General features: G+C 33.1%; 2 protein-coding genes across 6 annotated transcripts; both read left to right on the top strand.

Annotated features, from left to right (window-relative positions):
* The first annotated feature begins 8,341 nt into the window (after window positions 1-8,341).
* LOC149400371 (CAPRICE-like MYB3) lies at window positions 8,342-9,888 on the top strand. Its single transcript, XM_089612341.1, has 4 exons — window positions 8,342-8,626; window positions 8,708-8,777; window positions 8,993-9,080; window positions 9,593-9,888. The coding sequence occupies exons 2-4, from the start codon at window positions 8,723-8,725 to the stop codon at window positions 9,717-9,719; spliced, it is 270 nt and encodes an 89-aa protein (XP_089468467.1). The 5' UTR covers window positions 8,342-8,626; window positions 8,708-8,722; the 3' UTR covers window positions 9,720-9,888.
* A 6,029-nt stretch (window positions 9,889-15,917) lies between these two features.
* On the top strand, window positions 15,918-18,661 carry LOC149400372 (uncharacterized). Of its 5 annotated transcripts, none has more exons than XM_089610966.1 (9): window positions 15,918-16,173; window positions 16,279-16,327; window positions 16,736-16,915; window positions 17,000-17,120; window positions 17,216-17,335; window positions 17,439-17,498; window positions 17,592-17,635; window positions 17,749-17,865; window positions 18,180-18,661. In XM_089610966.1, exons 3-9 carry the CDS (start codon window positions 16,826-16,828, stop codon window positions 18,300-18,302), a joined length of 675 nt encoding a protein of 224 aa, XP_089467092.1. In that variant the 5' UTR covers window positions 15,918-16,173; window positions 16,279-16,327; window positions 16,736-16,825; the 3' UTR covers window positions 18,303-18,661. The 5 variants fall into 5 exon arrangements, with proteins under 5 accessions (XP_089467092.1, XP_089467094.1, XP_089467093.1 ...); XM_089610968.1 differs by having other exon boundaries at window positions 16,285-16,327; XM_089610967.1 differs by lacking the exon at window positions 16,279-16,327.
* The last annotated feature ends 800 nt before the right edge of the window (window positions 18,662-19,461 follow it).

Below are 19,461 nucleotides of genomic sequence, written 5' to 3' on the forward strand. Positions count from 1 at the left end.
ATTTAGCTATAATCATAGGATTGCAAGATTATCGTTCACTTGCATTAATTTTATGTTCATGTTGATTGCATGAAAAGACATTATCAAAGTTGAGATTTTGAATCATTGTCACGTGGTGCGAATGTTTCTTTTATCATGTTATCCATTTAAATTTCTCTTAATAATTTTAGAATTTTTTAAAACAAAACTCCCATTGCTTTCTTTTTATTTCTTATAATTTTCATGAAATTTATTAGTCATTTGATTGAGTCATTGAACAATGCCCTCGTGGTTTCGACCCATATTTATCGCTTTACTTTAGTAATCATTTAATGATATTTATAATCGCTGCGTGGCACACATCAGACATCCTACACCTAGGTGTCTTATGACCTAAGCGTTTCGCACCTAGACGTCCAACATGTCACCAAGGCCGGCCCTTGCCTTAAGCGACATAGACAATTGCTTTAGGCCTCACATTCAAAAAGTCTCGTTTGCACTCATTTTCCCAAAAAGTTAATATAAAAAGACCTCAATTTGAATTTTTTATTTATTTAAAAGCCTTTTTTTTATATATAAAAAGCCTTAATTGAAAGCATAATTTTCAATTTTGCCTAAGGTCACAATTCATGTTGGGCCGGCCTTGCATGTCACACGCTTATTTAATGTGTTGCGACATCTTGCGCACCAAGACATCTTGGAAGTAGGTTTCCTACGCCCATACGCCTGGTGTCCAACGTCGAACCGCTCCTTCAACTACATCCCATCCTATACATGGAATCTTCTACGAGATACTCGACTATGTGGGTTCTCTCCGTCAAATTTATCGAGCAACATTCAAACCATGAATTCATTACTTTTAACCGATGGTTGTAAGCGACTGCCCATGGCCAAGCTAAGTTATAAATCTTGTGGGAAGAAAATTGATGCATTCCTTCACCTCATAAACCATCAATGAAGGTAAATGTTTTATCTTACCGACTATGTGGGTTCTCTCCGTCAAATTTATCTTACATAGACTTCTTCGACCAACTCATTGTCGTGTATCTGCGCCATCGAGTCTCTGACACACCCCGATAATTTGCATATAATTTCCCATTTATTACATTGTAAAGTCTACTAGTATATATTTAAGGAAAATATTTTACTTAAATTTTTTGGGTATTTTATCATATAGATAGTAAAATCAACTAAGAACCGATATGCTTTATCGAATTAAATTTACTTTTTAACAGGGTGAATTGCTTTTCACATCAATAAGGTGTGCATATTACTTGAACTCGGGCTCGAAGCCACATAGAGCCGCCGAGTGAGGGGTTTTAGGCCCCCTGAAATTTTTTAAGCCTATATTTATAAATTAATTACATTATTGTTAGACAAAAATTCTATCCTGATGAAAATATTTCTAAATCATAAAATATATAAAGACATTAACTATTTTTAACCCTCCTTAAAAACATTTCCTGGCTTGTCCATGCGTGAACTAGAACTAATATTGCTTATTTATTTTTAGATCTTGGACCTGTCGAATAATGTGAGTCATGAAAGATAAAGATACACGTTACTGGCCATTTTAATGACAGTGATTATTCTCCAAAAATGTACCATCTACGATTATAGTGTTTGCTTTGTCTCATATTTACCAATTTCTGTCGTAGTGTTTGGAGACTTTAATATCTTATTGACAGCACTGAGAATATATATATATATATATATATATATTTAGATTCAGTTTGATATCCTTCAAACATGCTTTGAGCGCACACTATAATTGTAATCACAAACCCTTTTCAGCTTTATAAGAAAAATAATTTGCACTTTCTATTGATCATTTTGTCTGCACTGGAGTATTGGCCAACAACACATCGCAAATTGTGGCTGAACGGTTGGTTCGCAGATATAGTTAGATGAGAATGTTTTGTAAAAGTGATTTACTTACAGTAGAAAGCAGAAACTATATTCTCTTTTTACCTGCCTGAAATACCAAGCAAATGCTCACTTTTTACTATTTTTTTTTTGGGAGGAAAAAACTCAAAATCAGCCTTAAGCACAAGGACGGAGCAAGCTAAGGAGATCCCTCAAACATGAATTTTTGAATATTTTAATTTATTACCCGATATTTTACCTTTCTTAAGAATTATTTTTCTATTAGTCTCCTCTAGTAAATATTTATAGAGAGAAATAGAAAAATTTAGAAACAACGTATACCGAATGAGGCGAATATAAACTAAATTGGCCAAACAAGAAAAAGGAACTAGATGAAAAAAAAAAATTCAAGAAACACAAAGAACAATCAACTTAAACTATACATTCCAAAGAAGACTCTCCAAGGCCGTCTTTCGCAACACCGGAATCTCATGCCCGACCGTGCATGGGTATGACAAGATAGCCTCCCAAGAGTCTAAATTAACTAAACTATTTTGTGAAACATTACTAAGCCATGGTACTCTTTTGTTGTTGAAGGAGAATTCTTCGCAGATGTAACTCGACGGTTTCAAATTGGTGTGGGTTGAGAGACTCTTAACGTGTTTGCTTCGAGTATTTGAAAAATAAAAAATTTGGCTTTTATTCATGTTTTTCTACTACAATTTTTATGCTTTTGTGTATATGCTAAATTATATTAAAAAAAATTAATTAAATGATATATTTATATTAATTCGGCAAACTCATAATTATATTTTTAATATGTTAAATAATATAGAAAGGAAAAGGGAATTTTATGAAATAAAAGTAAAATGGCTGTATTGGATATTGACAATACTATAGTGCGATTATTGAGAACCCCACGATACTGAACTCTTATGACTGATCATAGACCCATGGGTTATTTCATGATTTAAATTCAAAATAATATATCTATGATACATCCAAAAAGTTAGATGAGCACGGCGTTACGAATTTGGAATTGAGATTGATAATTCTGAAACAATAATATGATGTGTACCTTGTTAAAATTGAGTTGCTAGCAATATAGTCATTGAGAACTTAAGATCTTATAAAATAGTGAGATTTGGCAATTGAGATTTAAAAGATACATGTCACTTCTAATAATATATGTCATACCGCGGGAATACATTTATAAGCGATACGTTACTTATAAATAGTTTATAGACGATTGATTAGAAGTGATTTTTATAGACGACTAGTCGCTTATAGCACATTTAGAAGTGGACTTTTTTTTTTTTTGAATAACACGGAGTTTCATTAAAAATTGGGTAAAAACCCATACATACAGGAGAATAATAACTTAATACATGGAACACCTCAAACCTAAGTCAAAGTGAACCTAACACTAAGTTCCGGTAATCGTACGTTTTGTGCATGCTTCCGACAAGAAGAAGAACGACGAGCACAATATTCGAGCACACAGATGGCTCTTTCAACAAACCAATAATGGTTGATGGAGAGGTCCACTCAACCTCGGTCCGATGACCACGAAGAAGATGCCTCTTCAGCCTGTATAGAACAAAATCTAACAGGAAATCCAAACCGGGATAATGGACGACGGCTAATCCGACTCCATAACAAAACAAAGCAAACAAAATGTTGCTACCAAATAAACCATTCGCAATTATTCTTAAACTGAAAAAAACCAACATAAAATTAAAACTTGCCACCAGAGTTGGGTACACAACACCGAGAAGCCATGTCCCACTGTCCTCGCCGCGGAACAGTCATGCCATCACGCCGTCGCAGCCCTGCAGCCCCGTCCCCGTCACCAAGGAGCCAAACCATAGCCGTGTTACCGAGGAGTCACGCCACTCTGCTCCCGTCGTCGAAAAACCACGCCGCGCCCTTGATATCACTGAGGAGACACGCAACACCGTCGCCGTCGCAGGAGCGCCACACAACGCCGTCCCCGTCGCCGAAAAACCACGTAGCGCCGTCGCCGGAGAGCCACGCAGCGTAGTCGCCGGAGAGCCACGCAGCGCTGTTGCCGGAGACCCACGCAGCGCCGTCGCCGGAGAGCCACGCAGCGCTGTCGCCGAAGACCCACGCAGCGCCGTCGCCGGAGAGCCACGTAGCGCCGTCGCCGGAGAGCCACGCAGCGCTGTGGCCGGAGAGGCACGCAACGTCGTCGCCGGAGAGGAGTCGCGTAGCACAACCACTGTCGCCGAGAACACGCCGCAACGCACAGCCATGACACGAATCTTCCTTGTTGCTTCTCAACCCTGGTAGCTTTCCGTCGCACCTTCTCCCCCGGGGCCGAAAGACACCCAGCAGTGACCGGAGTCCCTGCCGAGATCAGCCCCAGGGGTGAGAGAAAAAAACTAAATCTAGATCTAGATCTGAGAAGAAAAACCAGAGAGGGTTAGAGGAGAGAGAAATCTCTGAAGTTTTTTTCAAACTATATCTACGCACATTTAGAAGTGGACTTCTAAAAGCGGTTTTTGGGACTTTTAAAAAAGCTTAATTGCAACATCATCCTTTATGATCTATGTACCTACAGTTATATATATCCAAGTTAATAAATGTATTATTTGTCAATTTTTTCAATGGTCGAGGCACTGAACGTTTACAAAGTATGGTGTCAACATGAAGAGCGTGGTCAAAAAAACATTCATGAACATTGATCTTGTTGATACTTTTGATGTACGCTTCCAAAACATGATTATTCATTAGGTTTAATTTCTTTGTAATGTTTTAGCTTTATATCTTTATTTTTTAAGTGATAAATAAAGATGCAATTCAGTTTTTAAAAGTATAATATTATTTTAATCTATTTCATTTCTCATTTAAAATTTATTTTTATTTTATATTTTTGTAATACTTTAATAGAAATCCTTATTTTTCATTCGGCCTAATAGAAATACCATTACCGTAAAGCCTTCGAAGTCAACCAATTTCCTAATGGAAGTGTCATTATCGTTAAGCACCGGAAGGCACACTAACGGTAGTGGTATTTCTGTTACCGTCTGCTGCCCAGCTTGAATTGAGACATATTCCACTCAAGAAGTCAAAGGAAGACATTGATATCATCACTTCAGACTATCGTAAGAGGATAGTACACCCTAAAATAACGGCTAACCCCACCTACTGTACATGACGGATCTTCCACACACTATACCAAATTACTATGAAGAATCTTTAAATAAAATTAAGAAATGAAAGCGTAACTGAACTGAAAACAAGAGTTGCTCCTCTGTCGACTCTTGCGGTTGACTTTCCATATTAACATGTGTATATTCTTGTAAAAATCATGGCGTTCCTCTCTCGCTTTAACTCATCATCGATCTAACCATCTCCATTAGAGTTCGGTTCCTTCTCTCTGACACTCCGTTTTGTTGAGGTGTGTCAGGTGCTGTAAGCTGAGAAGCGATACCTTCTTCTTTAAGAAAGTCATCGAATCTCCAGACATATACTCACCATCTCGATCAGATCAAAGGGTTTTGATCTGTTTGCCAGTTTGCTTTTCCACTAAAGCACGAAAGACCTTAAATACGTCAAAGGTCTCGGATTTGTGTTTGAACAAATAGACAAAACCGTATCTTGAGTAATCATCGGTGAAGGTAACGAAATATTCGTATCTTCCCCGTGCATGTGTACTAAGTGGACCACATACATCAGAATGTACGAGTTCCAACAATCTGATTAGGTGAGATAAAATTGAAAGCGTATCTCATAAAAACAGAATGCGCAAATACTCGCAAAATCAAATTGCGATATTCCAAATTTTCTAAGATGTTAAAAACATGATATTGATATTTTGGAAAACTTTACCAAAATATAAACTTAATCGATGAATGAAACAACAATAACAATATAGATAAAACTGAACAATCCTGCGAGCATTTTTCCTTTCCAGGAAAATATCTAAAAACCAAGAGAAAAACCAAGCAATTTTTATTTTAAAAAAAGAATAGAAAAAAGAAACCAAGCAATTCTTAAAGGGAAAATAACACATTTATACCCTGTGTTTTAGTGAAATGTCGAGTTTAACACTCGGTTTTCAAAAATGTCGAGTTCATACCCTCTGTTTAACTAAAATGACGAAATTATACCATCTGTTTAACTAAAATGACGAAACTATACCCTGAAATGAATAACAGCGTCACAAATCTCCCTTTCATTGATATTAACTCTTATATAAGAAAAACCAAATCAAATCTACATCAGTGCCCTAACTTCTAAATTCTCAATTTTGAAATAAAAATAGCCTTAAATTGAAATTAAATAATAAAACTCATACCTTCTAAGAAATGACTTCATTCCGTGTTCGAATTGTAACTCTAAATCCTGGATTCTTTGTTCGAATATGCGATTTTGATGACTATCAACTATCGATGTTTTACCCATTTGCCTCTTTCTGTGTTCTTCACGATTAAGAGACTGTTGTTTATTTTTAAGTTTTTAAATAAATTACATAGATGGCGCGAATGAATAAAGATAATTGGTGTTTATATATAAATATTATAGTCAACGTCAATGAAAAGTCAATAAAAAAATATTCGTGACACTGTTGTCTATTTCAGGGTATAATTTCGTCATTTTAGTTAAACAGATGGTATAATTTCGTCATTTTAGTTAAACAGAGGGTATGAACTCGACATTTTTGAAAACCGATGGTTAAACTCGACATTTTTGAAAACCGATGGTTAAACTCGACATTTCACTAAAACACATGATATAAATGTGTTATTTTCCCTTCTTTAAACGTTATCCTTCTCTTGTGGTTACTATTCATCGATCTTGCCATAAAATCATATGTATAATATATATATATATTATATATATATATATATATTATATATATATATATATATATATATATATATAAATAACTGAGATTTTAGCACTTGATGAACGAAACTACTGGATTAATATAGATAACTATCTGATCAACATAAGACTGGATTAATAAGGAAAGTGAAAGTCCTTTATACATATAAGTTAGTAATTATGTTTTATGAACAGCCAGTAGAAACAACAACAAAACAACAATGCGGGTCTACACATATTGTATTTTATTTATGCATTCTTATCTACCGAATCTTTACGACGCAAATAATTGTGCAATTTGTCATGCCCGAAACCCTGAGTAGTTGATTAAGTTTAATAAAGGAATTGATTTGCGAAAAACAGCAGGTATCGTTATTGAAAGAGGAAAATCGACAATAATGGCACGGATATTTAAACATTTTTGTTCAGGTGAACCTCAAATTTAAGAAGAGTAGTTTGAATGTTTGATCTATGTTTAAATAAGCAGCTATGTGTAGAGCGACAGTAATAGTAAGCTATATGATTCAATAGAATAAGTGAATAACCATCTTAAAACCATTTTTTTATATAAAGAAGACTACTATTTGTAGAAAAGATAAAGAAAGAGAGAATCGGAAATGAGAGATAGAGTGTTCCGAGACTTTGAATATTTTTTATATTTTGATATGAAATTGTATCACCTATTTATACATATAGTAGATACATGAGTGTAGTCTAGATACATGTGAAGTAATAAAGACGTGTAATAAATATGCCTAAATAGATAATAATAAATATTACACAGAGAACAAGACATATAAAATAACATGAGAAATAAATGCCACAATTTCCCATGTGAAATGAATGTCGAGTGGTGCGAGTTCCCAAAGGCACACTTGTCAGGAAGAGGGGGGGGGGGGGGGGGGGGGGGGGGGGGGGTGACGAGGACGAGGTGAAGCTTAGCTCGGACGAGGTGGCGAAGTGTCAAGAGAAGGCCGAACTGCCGAGCTAGATTTCAACACTATTTTTTTTTATCATCAAGCTTGTCATAACGGGTAATTTTTTTAATTCAATGTTGGCACAAATACACGTGAAAATATGCACACAAAAAAAACTAAATAAATAAATCCATAAATAAATGAATTAATCAGTAAAGCAAAAGGCTCAATAATAAAATAAAAATTCTGGGTGCAGAAGTGGTCCAACAATATTCCTCAACTCCATGACTAACTTTTTCATGCCACCTTACGAACTATATATATATATATATATATATATATATATATATATATATATATATATATATATATATATAAGTCTCGACATCTTAGATATCAGCATCTCCATATAAAAACAATGGTATATATAATTATTATTAATATTAATATCAATATTATTACTATCAAACATAACGGTGGTTTAAAACATAAAATAATGGGTATATATATATACATATGTATATATATATATACTTTAGTGACACACCAACAATCGTACTATACATAATGCTACAAAAACTCCTTAAACGACATTGTCCTAAAATTACACATCACGAATTTTGACCGAATTAAAAATAAAAAAATTATAATATATGGAGGGAGAGAAACTTAGATTAGATTTTAGAGAGACAACTGCAAGTCAAACAAATGTTATTTTGTCTGTTTGGTAGGACCTTCCGTTCCTTTGCCTTTGAGTCCTCTAAAAACTAAAAAGCTCTTCTCTCTAAGCAAACACAACACACACACACACACACACACACACACACACACACACACACATATATCTCCATAGCTTTCATATTCCCAAGACTGCTATATTAGCTTTTGTTTTTTTGTTTCTGGGACTATATTTATATATATTTTAATAAATAAATTATTATTCTCTTCATCTTCCTACCACTCTCACCTAGCCAGTCTCAGATAATAAACTCTTCTGCTATTCACTTGTGGTTGGTCCAGAGCCTTTCCTTTCCTTTTTTTTCTTTTCTTTTTCTGGGTCAATTTGGATTATTAAAGTATTCTTAAATTAGCTTATATCGCAAGCCATGGACAAACAACGCCGGAGAAAGCAAGCAAAGAAAACTACTCACTGCTCTGAAGGTAATACCTTTATATCCACTTGTATTTAACAAACTAAAATCTTCAGAATCTCTCTTGGACTCACTCTATCATCATCATGTGTATATCCATTTGACACAGTGTCTAAGAGTATACCTATCCATATGTATATAAATTTGCTTTCATCACAGCTGGAGATTTTATCATCACCTTTATATATTTTACTCTCTTTCTGGCTAATGTTGCTGACGTGGCAGAGGTGAGTAGCATAGAGTGGGACTTCATAAACATGTCGGAACAAGAAGAAGATCTCATCTTTAGAATGTACAAGCTCGTCGGAGACAGGTAAATCTTAATTTCTCAACATAATTTTTATAATTAATTTTTACGTACAAATTTCTTTTTGTTTTGAAGAACCTTCTTTCCTTTTATTTTTTATTTTTTATTCTTTTCTACTTTTTTTTAACCATATATATATATATATATATATATATATATATATATATATATATATATTAACTTGCCAGTTACTATGATGGGCCAAGGCTATTAAATTTGTTTACCTAATTATGTCATAATTTTTTGATGAGCTGTTCCGTTCGCATTTCACAAGTTGATGTCTACAATATACAATGTTTGGATTCGAAGCATAGTTAGCAAATGTGGTGAGATCTAAGGAGCCATTAATAACCTATAATAAAGGGAGATCGAAAAGATGTCAAACATGCCAAATCACATCGGCATGGACATTGACCAATATGACCAATCGGAAGTCATTAATTTATTACTACAAACAAACCAAAGTATTTAATCGCGCCATTTTAACCTTAGTCGATTTGATCATATTTTGCAATTAGGTGGGCTCTAATCGCGGGTCGGATTCCGGGGCGAAAAGCGGAAGAAATAGAGAGGTTTTGGTTGATGAGACACGGTGAAATTTTCGCAGGCAGAAGAAGATCAGAGCTCAAGAGATGTGACTTCTAAAGCCAATTCTGACCATACGGTATATCATCAAATATAGTGCAAAATCTTCTTCAACCACACTGCAAATACAACACTATATTTTAGTGTGTGTATAATATCACGTCAAATTTGATGTGTTACTGTATCACGGCAAAATGAAAAAAATAGTTTTGTATTATTTTAGCTTTAATTAGTTGCCAATTTCACTGCAAAAGAACCAACTTTATTCTACTATTTTATTGGTTTTAACAATATAATAACAAAGAATAGTACTTTTAGTGTGAAATTTAATGTTGTGATTGAAGTTGAAAAAAAATTTAGTGTTAAAAATATACAAAAATAATATGATTTTAACACAAAATTTAGTGAGACATATAATAGAATTGCTCATGTAACATGCAGCACGGTAAATCAATGTTATTTTTTAGTTTTCAAACTCACCCATGTGTGTCACAAAACAGGACGATGTAAAGTAGATGTGATTTTCTATTTCGTCACTCTAAATAATTGAGATATTCCACTATATCTGTAATCTGTGTCCATTATTATTTGCTAAAACTGCATAATGTCTATTTTATATTTTAATTTAATAATATAGTTATTTTCAAAAAGACCAACCAGTGTCATCGACCTAAGAATTCAATAGACAATTTAGGATAGTAAAATTCTCATCCATCCTCTTTGATCGTTAGTTGTCAATATGGACCCACATATTTATGAGTATTTTCGAGCGGGATTAGTAATTTAATAAATAAAAAATTCTCTGTTTTCTTTTTCACTTCTCAGTTTGCAAGTAAATACCGATATCTTCATAACTTATTGATACGCGTACAGTTTCTTTTTTTATGAATCACAGTGCGACTTATATATATATAGTTTTAGTATCATTTTTTCCTGTTTTGTTATGAGAACAGGTCATTTAAATTTTTATGATGGAAAGGGAAAGCTTTAATAATGATGCATATACGGAGGGTGATGATAAAAAAAAACGAATGTTACGGACCAACTTGTTTTAGTATATATTTGATGCATATATTTTTTTATTAATTTTGTCAAGTATTTAAACAAATTGAAAATGTCATGTAACATGCAGCACGGTAATAATATTTTTTTTTTCGAAATAAGAAAGAAAAGACGACAATGTATTTTATATGAACTTTTGAAGATAGCAACAAGGGTATAAGAACCTATGGAATCCATTTAAAACGATATAGTTTGATTACGGGAACTTCTATATATATGTCCATCCATGAAAACTCATCTAATACGCGTCTTAATATTTGTATAAGTATAACCATATAAATTTGTTGATGCGACTAGTTTCAAAGATGCTGTATAATGGTGAGCATAGACAACACGGCAAAATTATAAGCAAAATTTGTGGATTCCTACTGCACAAAATTGTGAGTTCCACCGCAAGATCTCTGTACGCTGATCCGCTGTTGTAGCTGAGAAAAATCGTTTTTTTAAAATGATACATAAGAAATCATTGGAATAAGTTGAACCGTCTAGAGAACAGATATGAGCTCAAAATAACATGGCCCTTGTTATTCTGAATCTATGACCTCACGTTTAAGAACACTATTGTTGTTATTATTGTCCTCTCAACTCTTTTTTTTTAGAAAATGCACTTAAAATTTCATTAAAATAAGAGAAAAAAAATCCATAAATACAGAAAAATAACATCTGACTTAGCTCAAAATAAATCTAATCCTAAGTGCAAATAATAGCTCATCTTGTAGACTTCTGACAAAGGAAAAAATATATAGCACATTACAAATCGAGCACACACAAAGCTCATTCAACTTACCTACAGAATTTGATGAAGAAATCCAAATAATCGTGATCCGATGACCAATAAAAACGATGATTTTTCAATTTAGATAGATAAAAACATAACAAGAAACCCAAACAAAAAAAGTAGATGATGATTATTCTTACTCCAAATCTATTGATTTGGCTATTGGGATTTTAAATTTGATTGTTTTTATTTAATTTAATTTATTTTAAATTAGGTCAGGGAACTTGGAAGAATGAAAAAAAAAAAGAGACAAGCAAGGGATTAAAATCTCACATCTCACGGTTGTACCGCACTTTTAATTTTGGGGTATCTCATCTCTCGTACCGTGGCATTTGATTAACGTTCGAGGTATCTCGTATCATGTGGTAAACTGCATTCCGCAGGACGTATCGCCCAAAAAAAGGTATTCAGCGAGATATTTAAACAAGTTTTTAATTAAGATTTTGTTTAAATTTAGGATATACAAACAATTAAATTTTAAAATAAAGTTTTCAACATTTTATACATAGAATTCTAAATAGAATACAAATCGATATACGTTTAGATCAAATTAATTACAAATTACAGCTAAATCAACAAAATAAATATTTAAATTTGGATGAAAAAAAAACTCATTAAAAAAAACAACATCAACATTAACAACATCTAATTATTCAAATAACTACCTAAATTCAGATTATTAAAAATCTATATAAAATCAAATGAACAAATACTCAAAAATCAAAATCTATGTCTAAACCGGGCGGAAAATCCATTAAAAATCAACAAAAAAATTAAAAATAAGATCCGAACACTTACCCCGCGAAAATGGCGGAAAACGGCGAGATTTGAGCAAAAATGAACATCCGACGTACGAAAAATGAAGATCTCTCGCGAGATTGTGCAAGATGCGAGAAATATGACAAGATTTCGCGAGAATTAATACATTTCGCGAGATATTCACATACCCCTCTCGCACTTCTTAAAAACGCGAGATCTCGCGCGAGATACCCCCATCTCGCGCGAGATTTTAATCCTAGGAGACAAGTAGTTGAAGATATTTTTGTAGAAAAACCAAATTTTAGGTCTTAGTTCACTTTAAACACCTAGTTTAGATTACTAATATAAATGTCAAAATACCTTTTGACAAAACTTAACTTCATACCTAAGAGTCCTATTTATTACGAATTTAAGATTCCTTGTTTGCATTAATGAAAAAAAGGTCTTTATTTGCAAAACAAAAAGAAAATTCATTTTGTGGACCTAAAAATAACAAAATATCAAGACCAGATCTCATATTTTAAAAAATATCTAAAAATGAAATTTTTTTTCTCTATTTACCACATAAATACCCTTCTAAAAAGATAAGCCAATTTCACTTTCACTCTCTATCTTCTTAATCCCTCACTCGATCTCTCACGCTCGATTTCGATAAGATATAACTATATTTAACGAGATACGAGGGAATCCGACGAGGACGGCCTACGATGGACAAGTTTCGTGAATTTGACCTTCAGCGCTCAAAATGCCCAAAAAATATGAATTTTATCGTACATTATACTATTTTATCGTATCTTATCGTATGATATTGTACAGAATTGCATATTATCGTATATTATAATGCAAAATTCATTTGTATGAATTTTTTTTTTATCGTACATTATAATATTTTATTGTATTTTTTTTGTATTGTATTGTACAATATCGTATATTATAACACAAACTTCATTTTCTGTAGTGTATGAATTTTATTGTACATTTTAATATTTTATCGTACAATATAATATTTTATCGTATATTATTGTATTTTATCGTACCTAATCATATATTATTGTACATTATCGTATATTATAATGCAAACTTCATTCTTTTGTAGTGTATGTTTTTTTAACTCTAAATCACTAAATCGATATTCACTATTATTCACGAAATCCGTTAATTGAGAGAAGATTAGAGGGATCTTTGAGAGTTAAAGAGAGAGCAAGAATAGATAAAATGAAGGAAATTAAAGAGAGAATGAGAAAAGAGGGTGAAATATGCTGAAAGGGTATTTTTATTTGATTTTAGGACAAAAGTTCAATTTCAAATATTTTGAAAGTAAAAGATCTAGTATTGATATTTTGTTATTTTTTAGGCCCACAATATGAAATTAATCCCTTGATTTAGTTACATAGGTTTTTCTTTTAAAGACCAATGGTAATATTCCCTAGGGATGGTAATTTGGTCCGGACACGAAACACGAAACGGTTACGACACGATTTAAAGCGGATTTGAATCTCAATAAATGGATCGTTTCTTAATTGGGTCGAACACGCTAACACGATTAAATAATGGGTCAAAACGACACGATTACGGTAACACGATTAAAATCCGATTAACACGATTATTAAATGATCGACACGAAATACGATTACGACCCACACGAATATGAACCAATTAATACGATTACAAATAATAACACGATTACGACCCCGTTAAACACGATTAATATTATATATGTAAAATTATTAATTATAACTATAAACATAAAATTGATATTATTAAATATGATGAAATAAATAAGTTATATTCAAATCAATATCAATTTACGTATGATAATTGTTGAACCGATTTCTCGATCCAGACAATCTATATGATGATTATTGGAATAATAAGGGATTCGTATATTTTCTTCCTGGACGCATGAAACACTAAAGAAAAGAAGAGGAGAAGAATGGTTGGATAAGGTTGAAGTTAATTTTTCGAAAATTGTTATTAAAACCTTCCTTTTTCTGGCACTTTTAATTTTCCTCTACAAAAGAATCTTTCCTTTCTTTAAATGTTGCAAATGAAACCTCTTCTATTTATTTTTGTCCTGGAAGATGGAAAACATAACCGGAAAATTAATTAAATAATTTTCCTTTTAAATTTCTTTCACGTAGAAATTATTTGAGGTCGTTTGAATTTATTTTCACATTCGTGGTCCTTCACAAATTATTGAAAATATTTCAGAACCTAGTTGACCTTAAATATCTTTAATTTCCATTCTCGGTTTATTCTCGTCTTTATGATAAACTTAATCTGCAACATTTATCTTGAAATTTCGAGTCGTTACAGGTGCCTAGTGGAAATCGTTTTTTTTTTATGTTTGTTCGTTTAATCCTGAAACTAAGAAAAGCCATCATATAGACCAATGTTTAAATAGGCGGAAGCGGGAATCGAGGCGATTTCCGTTTTCTAGGCGAGGCATAAGCCTAAAGGCGGTACAAGACATAAGCCTCAACAATAACATAGAAAATATATAAATTCAGTAGTACTTTTCATAAGTTTTAAAACAAAAAACTAAGCCAAAAAAGTGAAGAGATGATGGTGTGGAGAAGAAGCGCAGCTTGGTATGGTTGAGAGAGAGACACTTGATATTTTTTGCGTGAGAGTCGGTTCATATTACGACTGATTCTATTTCTTCTTAATTTCGTTTTAGTTATTTAAATTTTATTAAAAAAAAACCTAAAAAGGCCCAACAAAAAGCCCGGATGATTAAATTGGCCCATTTAGAAAGAAACTGCCATTTTTCAGGTAGATCTGGGTGAAATTTGGGTGAGACACCCGCCTTAGGCAGTGCCTGAAACAGAAAAGGCGTTCAACGCCCAAACCACTCCTAGGCGTAAACCTTAGAGCGGAATCGTATGAAAAAGGCAAAAGAAGGCGCGCCTCAAAACCGCCTTTTTAAACATTGATATAGACAAGACGACCAAATAATCTTCGGCCGCTAACTAAAAAGATAATAAAATGGGTGGATTAAACGAGTAGAAATCTAAGAACCTTGAAGCCCTGAAATTGTGTATAGCTTCTAGGTTACCCCTTGTCCTGATGAGGACTACAGGAGGAGAAAGGACGGTGTCCTTCGAAAATTGTCTCTCTGTTTGAACAATCATATAATCAAATAGTATTTGAACAATCACAATTTATGAGAAATAACCTTTGAACATCAGAGTAATCGTTGAATTCAAATAGCCATGATTATTTTTGTTAACTAATACAAACCGTATTCAATTTTATTTGATTTCAATTATAATAAACTGACTCATTACCTTTTTTCAAATTCAATTTTTAATTTTTATCTAAAATATAGACATCAATTGTAAGGTTTTCACACTCTCCTATAAAATATAATTTAATCACTTTACTTTTCTCGTGTTTATATTTTATTTGTAGTATATAAGATTGAAATTTTAAATATAAATTATAATATATAATATAAATTAGATATTTAGTGTAATTTTAAATTTTTATTATTTATGTAACTACAAATTTTTAGATTAATATTGAAATTTGACATTCCCTTTTTATCTCCACAAAATTTCAATTACCCTCTTTTAATTTTGTTTTACTCCATCGATTTCCCACCCTTTTTCTTACATTCATATTTCAATCCAACTTATTTATTTATTTATTTGATTTTAATTTTTATTTTGTTATCTCGCAGACTCAAATAAAGAGGAGAAGCTGTACGCATAAACAATAAAGCACACATAGAAGAGAAGAGAACGACAATCGCGAGAGACAGAGAGAGTGAGGACTGAGAATCGGAACGAAGAAGGAGTGGAGGCCGATTGCTTAGAATTTTGAATTGGGGGTTTTCTCTTAGGGTTCAAAATCTGGGGGTTTTTATCTTAGGAATCATCATCAAGGATCGTCACTCCGAACAACAAATTCGTAAGTTTTCTCGTGAATGTCTATCTTTCTTTCGACTCTCTGCTTTTTATTATCGTTCAAATCCACGATTGCTTTTTATTAGAAATGATATATCTCTTTGTGAAGCTGAAGTTGGACCCAAACCCATCTGTCGCCACCCTTGACCCGTGTCCGGGTTAGTGTTTATTTTTTTTGTCGCTATGTGTTTGGTGGAATCAGGTTCATTCTAGTTCGACGAGTTCTTATTTATCGAGTCTGATGCTTATGATTCTGTTCGGTTGAGATAGAGGTTTGAGCTTTATTTTTTTGGTCTTGAAGACTTATTGGATGTTGAAAGTTTTGTGCTACAGATTTTAAGGTATCTGGTTCGGAAATAGATAAAAACCTTAATCTTATTATTGGCCTGTGATTTATTCTTGTTTATCAATTGTCTCTCTGTTTCAGTAACATGAAATATTTTACAAAAATATGATTAGTAATGCATACTGTATGATAATGGGTTAGTTTTAGGGCTTTTCGTGACATAGAGATTAAATCAAGTGGGATGGCTTTTGATTGATTTTGTTTCTTCATGTATCTTCAGAATTGTTTGTCTTGAAGATTTTTTGCAAGTCCGCCGTAGCCGTTCTCAATTTGAACCGCCTGTCACCCTTCTTCTTGTGCATTGAGGAAAATGGCGTATAGAGGTCGTGGAAGAGGACGTGGGTTCGGTGGAGGTGGTTTTTCATTCGCTAAGCAAGAGCCGTTTATCTCTTTCCCAGAGGTACTATTTTCACATTCACTTGCTATTCTGTTGTTACAGTTTACAATATATCTGATTTTTTTTTTTTTTTTAATAAATTTCAAGGGTGTGACGCTTCCCGATATAAAATCTGTGACTGTCGAAGAGAATTTAGTCCGGCGAAGTCTAAAGCTGCAAAACTATTGGAAAGCCTCTCCTTACTACCTTGAAGACCCAACCTCAAAAAGTCAGCTGCTTGGACTATGTCTTGTATCTCTTTTGTGCTTATTAACTTTTAAAATATATGATCATTGAATTTTGAAATTTTGCATCTTGCTTCAGAGGGACAAAACGCGGACATAGAAAGATTCTCAGACAGGAACAAAGTGAATAACACAATAAGACGGGATTCACTTTCACAAATTTTGCAGCATAAGAGATTTCCCGTGGAGCTAACCGAAGGTTTTGTAATCTAGATTCTCGATGTTCTTTGAAAATTGTAATGAAAAGACTCAACATAATGGCTTTGTCGGATTCCCGTTTGGCTAATAGAATGAATTTTCAGGTTCAAAGGGGTGGCAGCGACAGCCTAGCCGAAAACGAGTTCGGTGGAATCCTGAGTCTGGTGACCATTATTTTGATCCTTTAAGTTATATTCTTTCCCACAGTAAGCTTATAAGTATATGAGAAACTAACTAGAGATATTATCATACCCCAGAGATAAAAAAGTTGGACATGTTTGAAAAGCTTGAGCAACGCGAGGTAAAAAAAAAGGTTATGGCTTTGTTGTGGTTACAATAAGTAGTTTTAGATCTTTACCATTGTTTTATAAGAACGATTGCTCGTCTTTTTCAAAAAAAAAAAAACATTTATAGGGGCAAAATGAAAAGGGTGAAAAGGAAAAGAAAGAGGGGGAAAATGAGGACGAGGATGAAGAGCCAGAAGAAGATAGCAGCGATGAGGAAGTCAGTGATGATGATGATTACAGACAGGTTTGTATTATTGGCCAATTCTTTATCTCTAATTGACATCATTGTCAAATGTTCAAACACTGTGCTCGGGATATTTCTTTTCTTGATGATAGTTTTCTTGGTTAAACAAGCCAATTATGTAGCTTTAGAAAAATGTCTCTGTCTAATTTTTTGGACATTCACATAGATTCGGCAGAGATCGAGATATATATAAGCTAGTAAATCACTATTACCCCCCCCCCCCCCCCCCCCCCCCCCCCCCCCCCTTTTTCCCTTGAAAAGATTTCAGTAAAAAAAGAGTATTATATCTCTTTCTTGACTGTAATATCTTGCAGAATGTCGATTTTGATGACGATGATGATGATTATAATGCCCAAGATGATGGAGATGGTAAGTTGTACCTTTTTCTATTTTCCGTAATGTGTTTTATGTTTACAAAGTTCCAAATCGATGCATGAGCGAGCTTAATTTGTCTGTTATAATTTGTGTTGCAGATGATCAAGTATACTAGTAGCTCCGGGAGATTTTTTTTTATTTTTTTTCACTGATAAATTAAACCAAGTTTGTAACTTCAGAATCCTGCCTCAAAAAGTGTAGTTAGTATCTACCTCTCTCTCTCTCTCTCTCTCTCTATCTCTCTCTCTCTCTCTCTGTAAATTATGCTCCTAGATTACATTTCATAATCTTTAGATGAAGGCTTTATTTATTTTCATTCATGATTATCGCTTATCGCTATCAATCCAATAAGTTTATGTGAGAAACTGGATCGCAACGATAATAAATAATATTATGTTGTACTCGACTTTACATTCTTTTATTACCTTCTCAATTAAAATGAGATCGAAGATGATGATGATGGTAAGTTAAAACCCTGCTTTCAAATCTTGGCGTGGTGTGCTTAATCTGTGATTTGTAAATCTACGAGAGATGGTATGTTTTTCTCAATTTTTTTTCTTCTTATTGATGTCGGATCAAGTTTTGTCATTGCAAGAGAACGCCTCACTCAGTGTAGTAATTTAATCGCCTTTCATCTCTTACCATTTGTAAATTATACTTGTGAATTACATTTCATAATGATGTAGCACAGTCGGTGAAGATTTCATATTAACGAGGTATAGCATTTTTTTGAAACTTCAAACTTTCATTAAACATCATCAGCCTCAGCTGCTAATTAAACAAAAACATAAAACAGCAAAGAGATAAACGGTCGACACGATCCGATCAAATAGCGGAGAAAAAGAACAAACGGAACAAACTCACAAACTCGTCATGTGTCGAGAATTTCCATGATTATCTTGGTGTTGCCCGGAATGGAGATTTCTAAACTTAGCCAATAGAACATCTAAGAACACTCCACGACATATTATTTTACTAGTGGAGTAATTACAATAGTTATCTCATTTTTAAAATACAATATATTAATTTTCATTCTTTTTTTAATAATATATTTTTCTATTATAACAATATATAAGTTTCCAATTTTTTTCTCTTATTATTCATTATTTTAGGGAAATTGCTCTAATTAGGAGTAAAAAAAAGGTTTTGACTTTTTTGGACTTTTTTTCAAAATGGTCACAAATAGGACCTCTGCCATTTTTTCTATTTATGTAATTACCA

The sequence above is a fragment of the Urtica dioica genome, chromosome 4, assembly GCF_054948205.1.
Source record: "Urtica dioica subsp. dioica isolate 48M chromosome 4, U.dioica_male_clone48M_v1_H2, whole genome shotgun sequence".
NCBI classification, from domain to species: domain Eukaryota; kingdom Viridiplantae; phylum Streptophyta; class Magnoliopsida; order Rosales; family Urticaceae; genus Urtica; species Urtica dioica.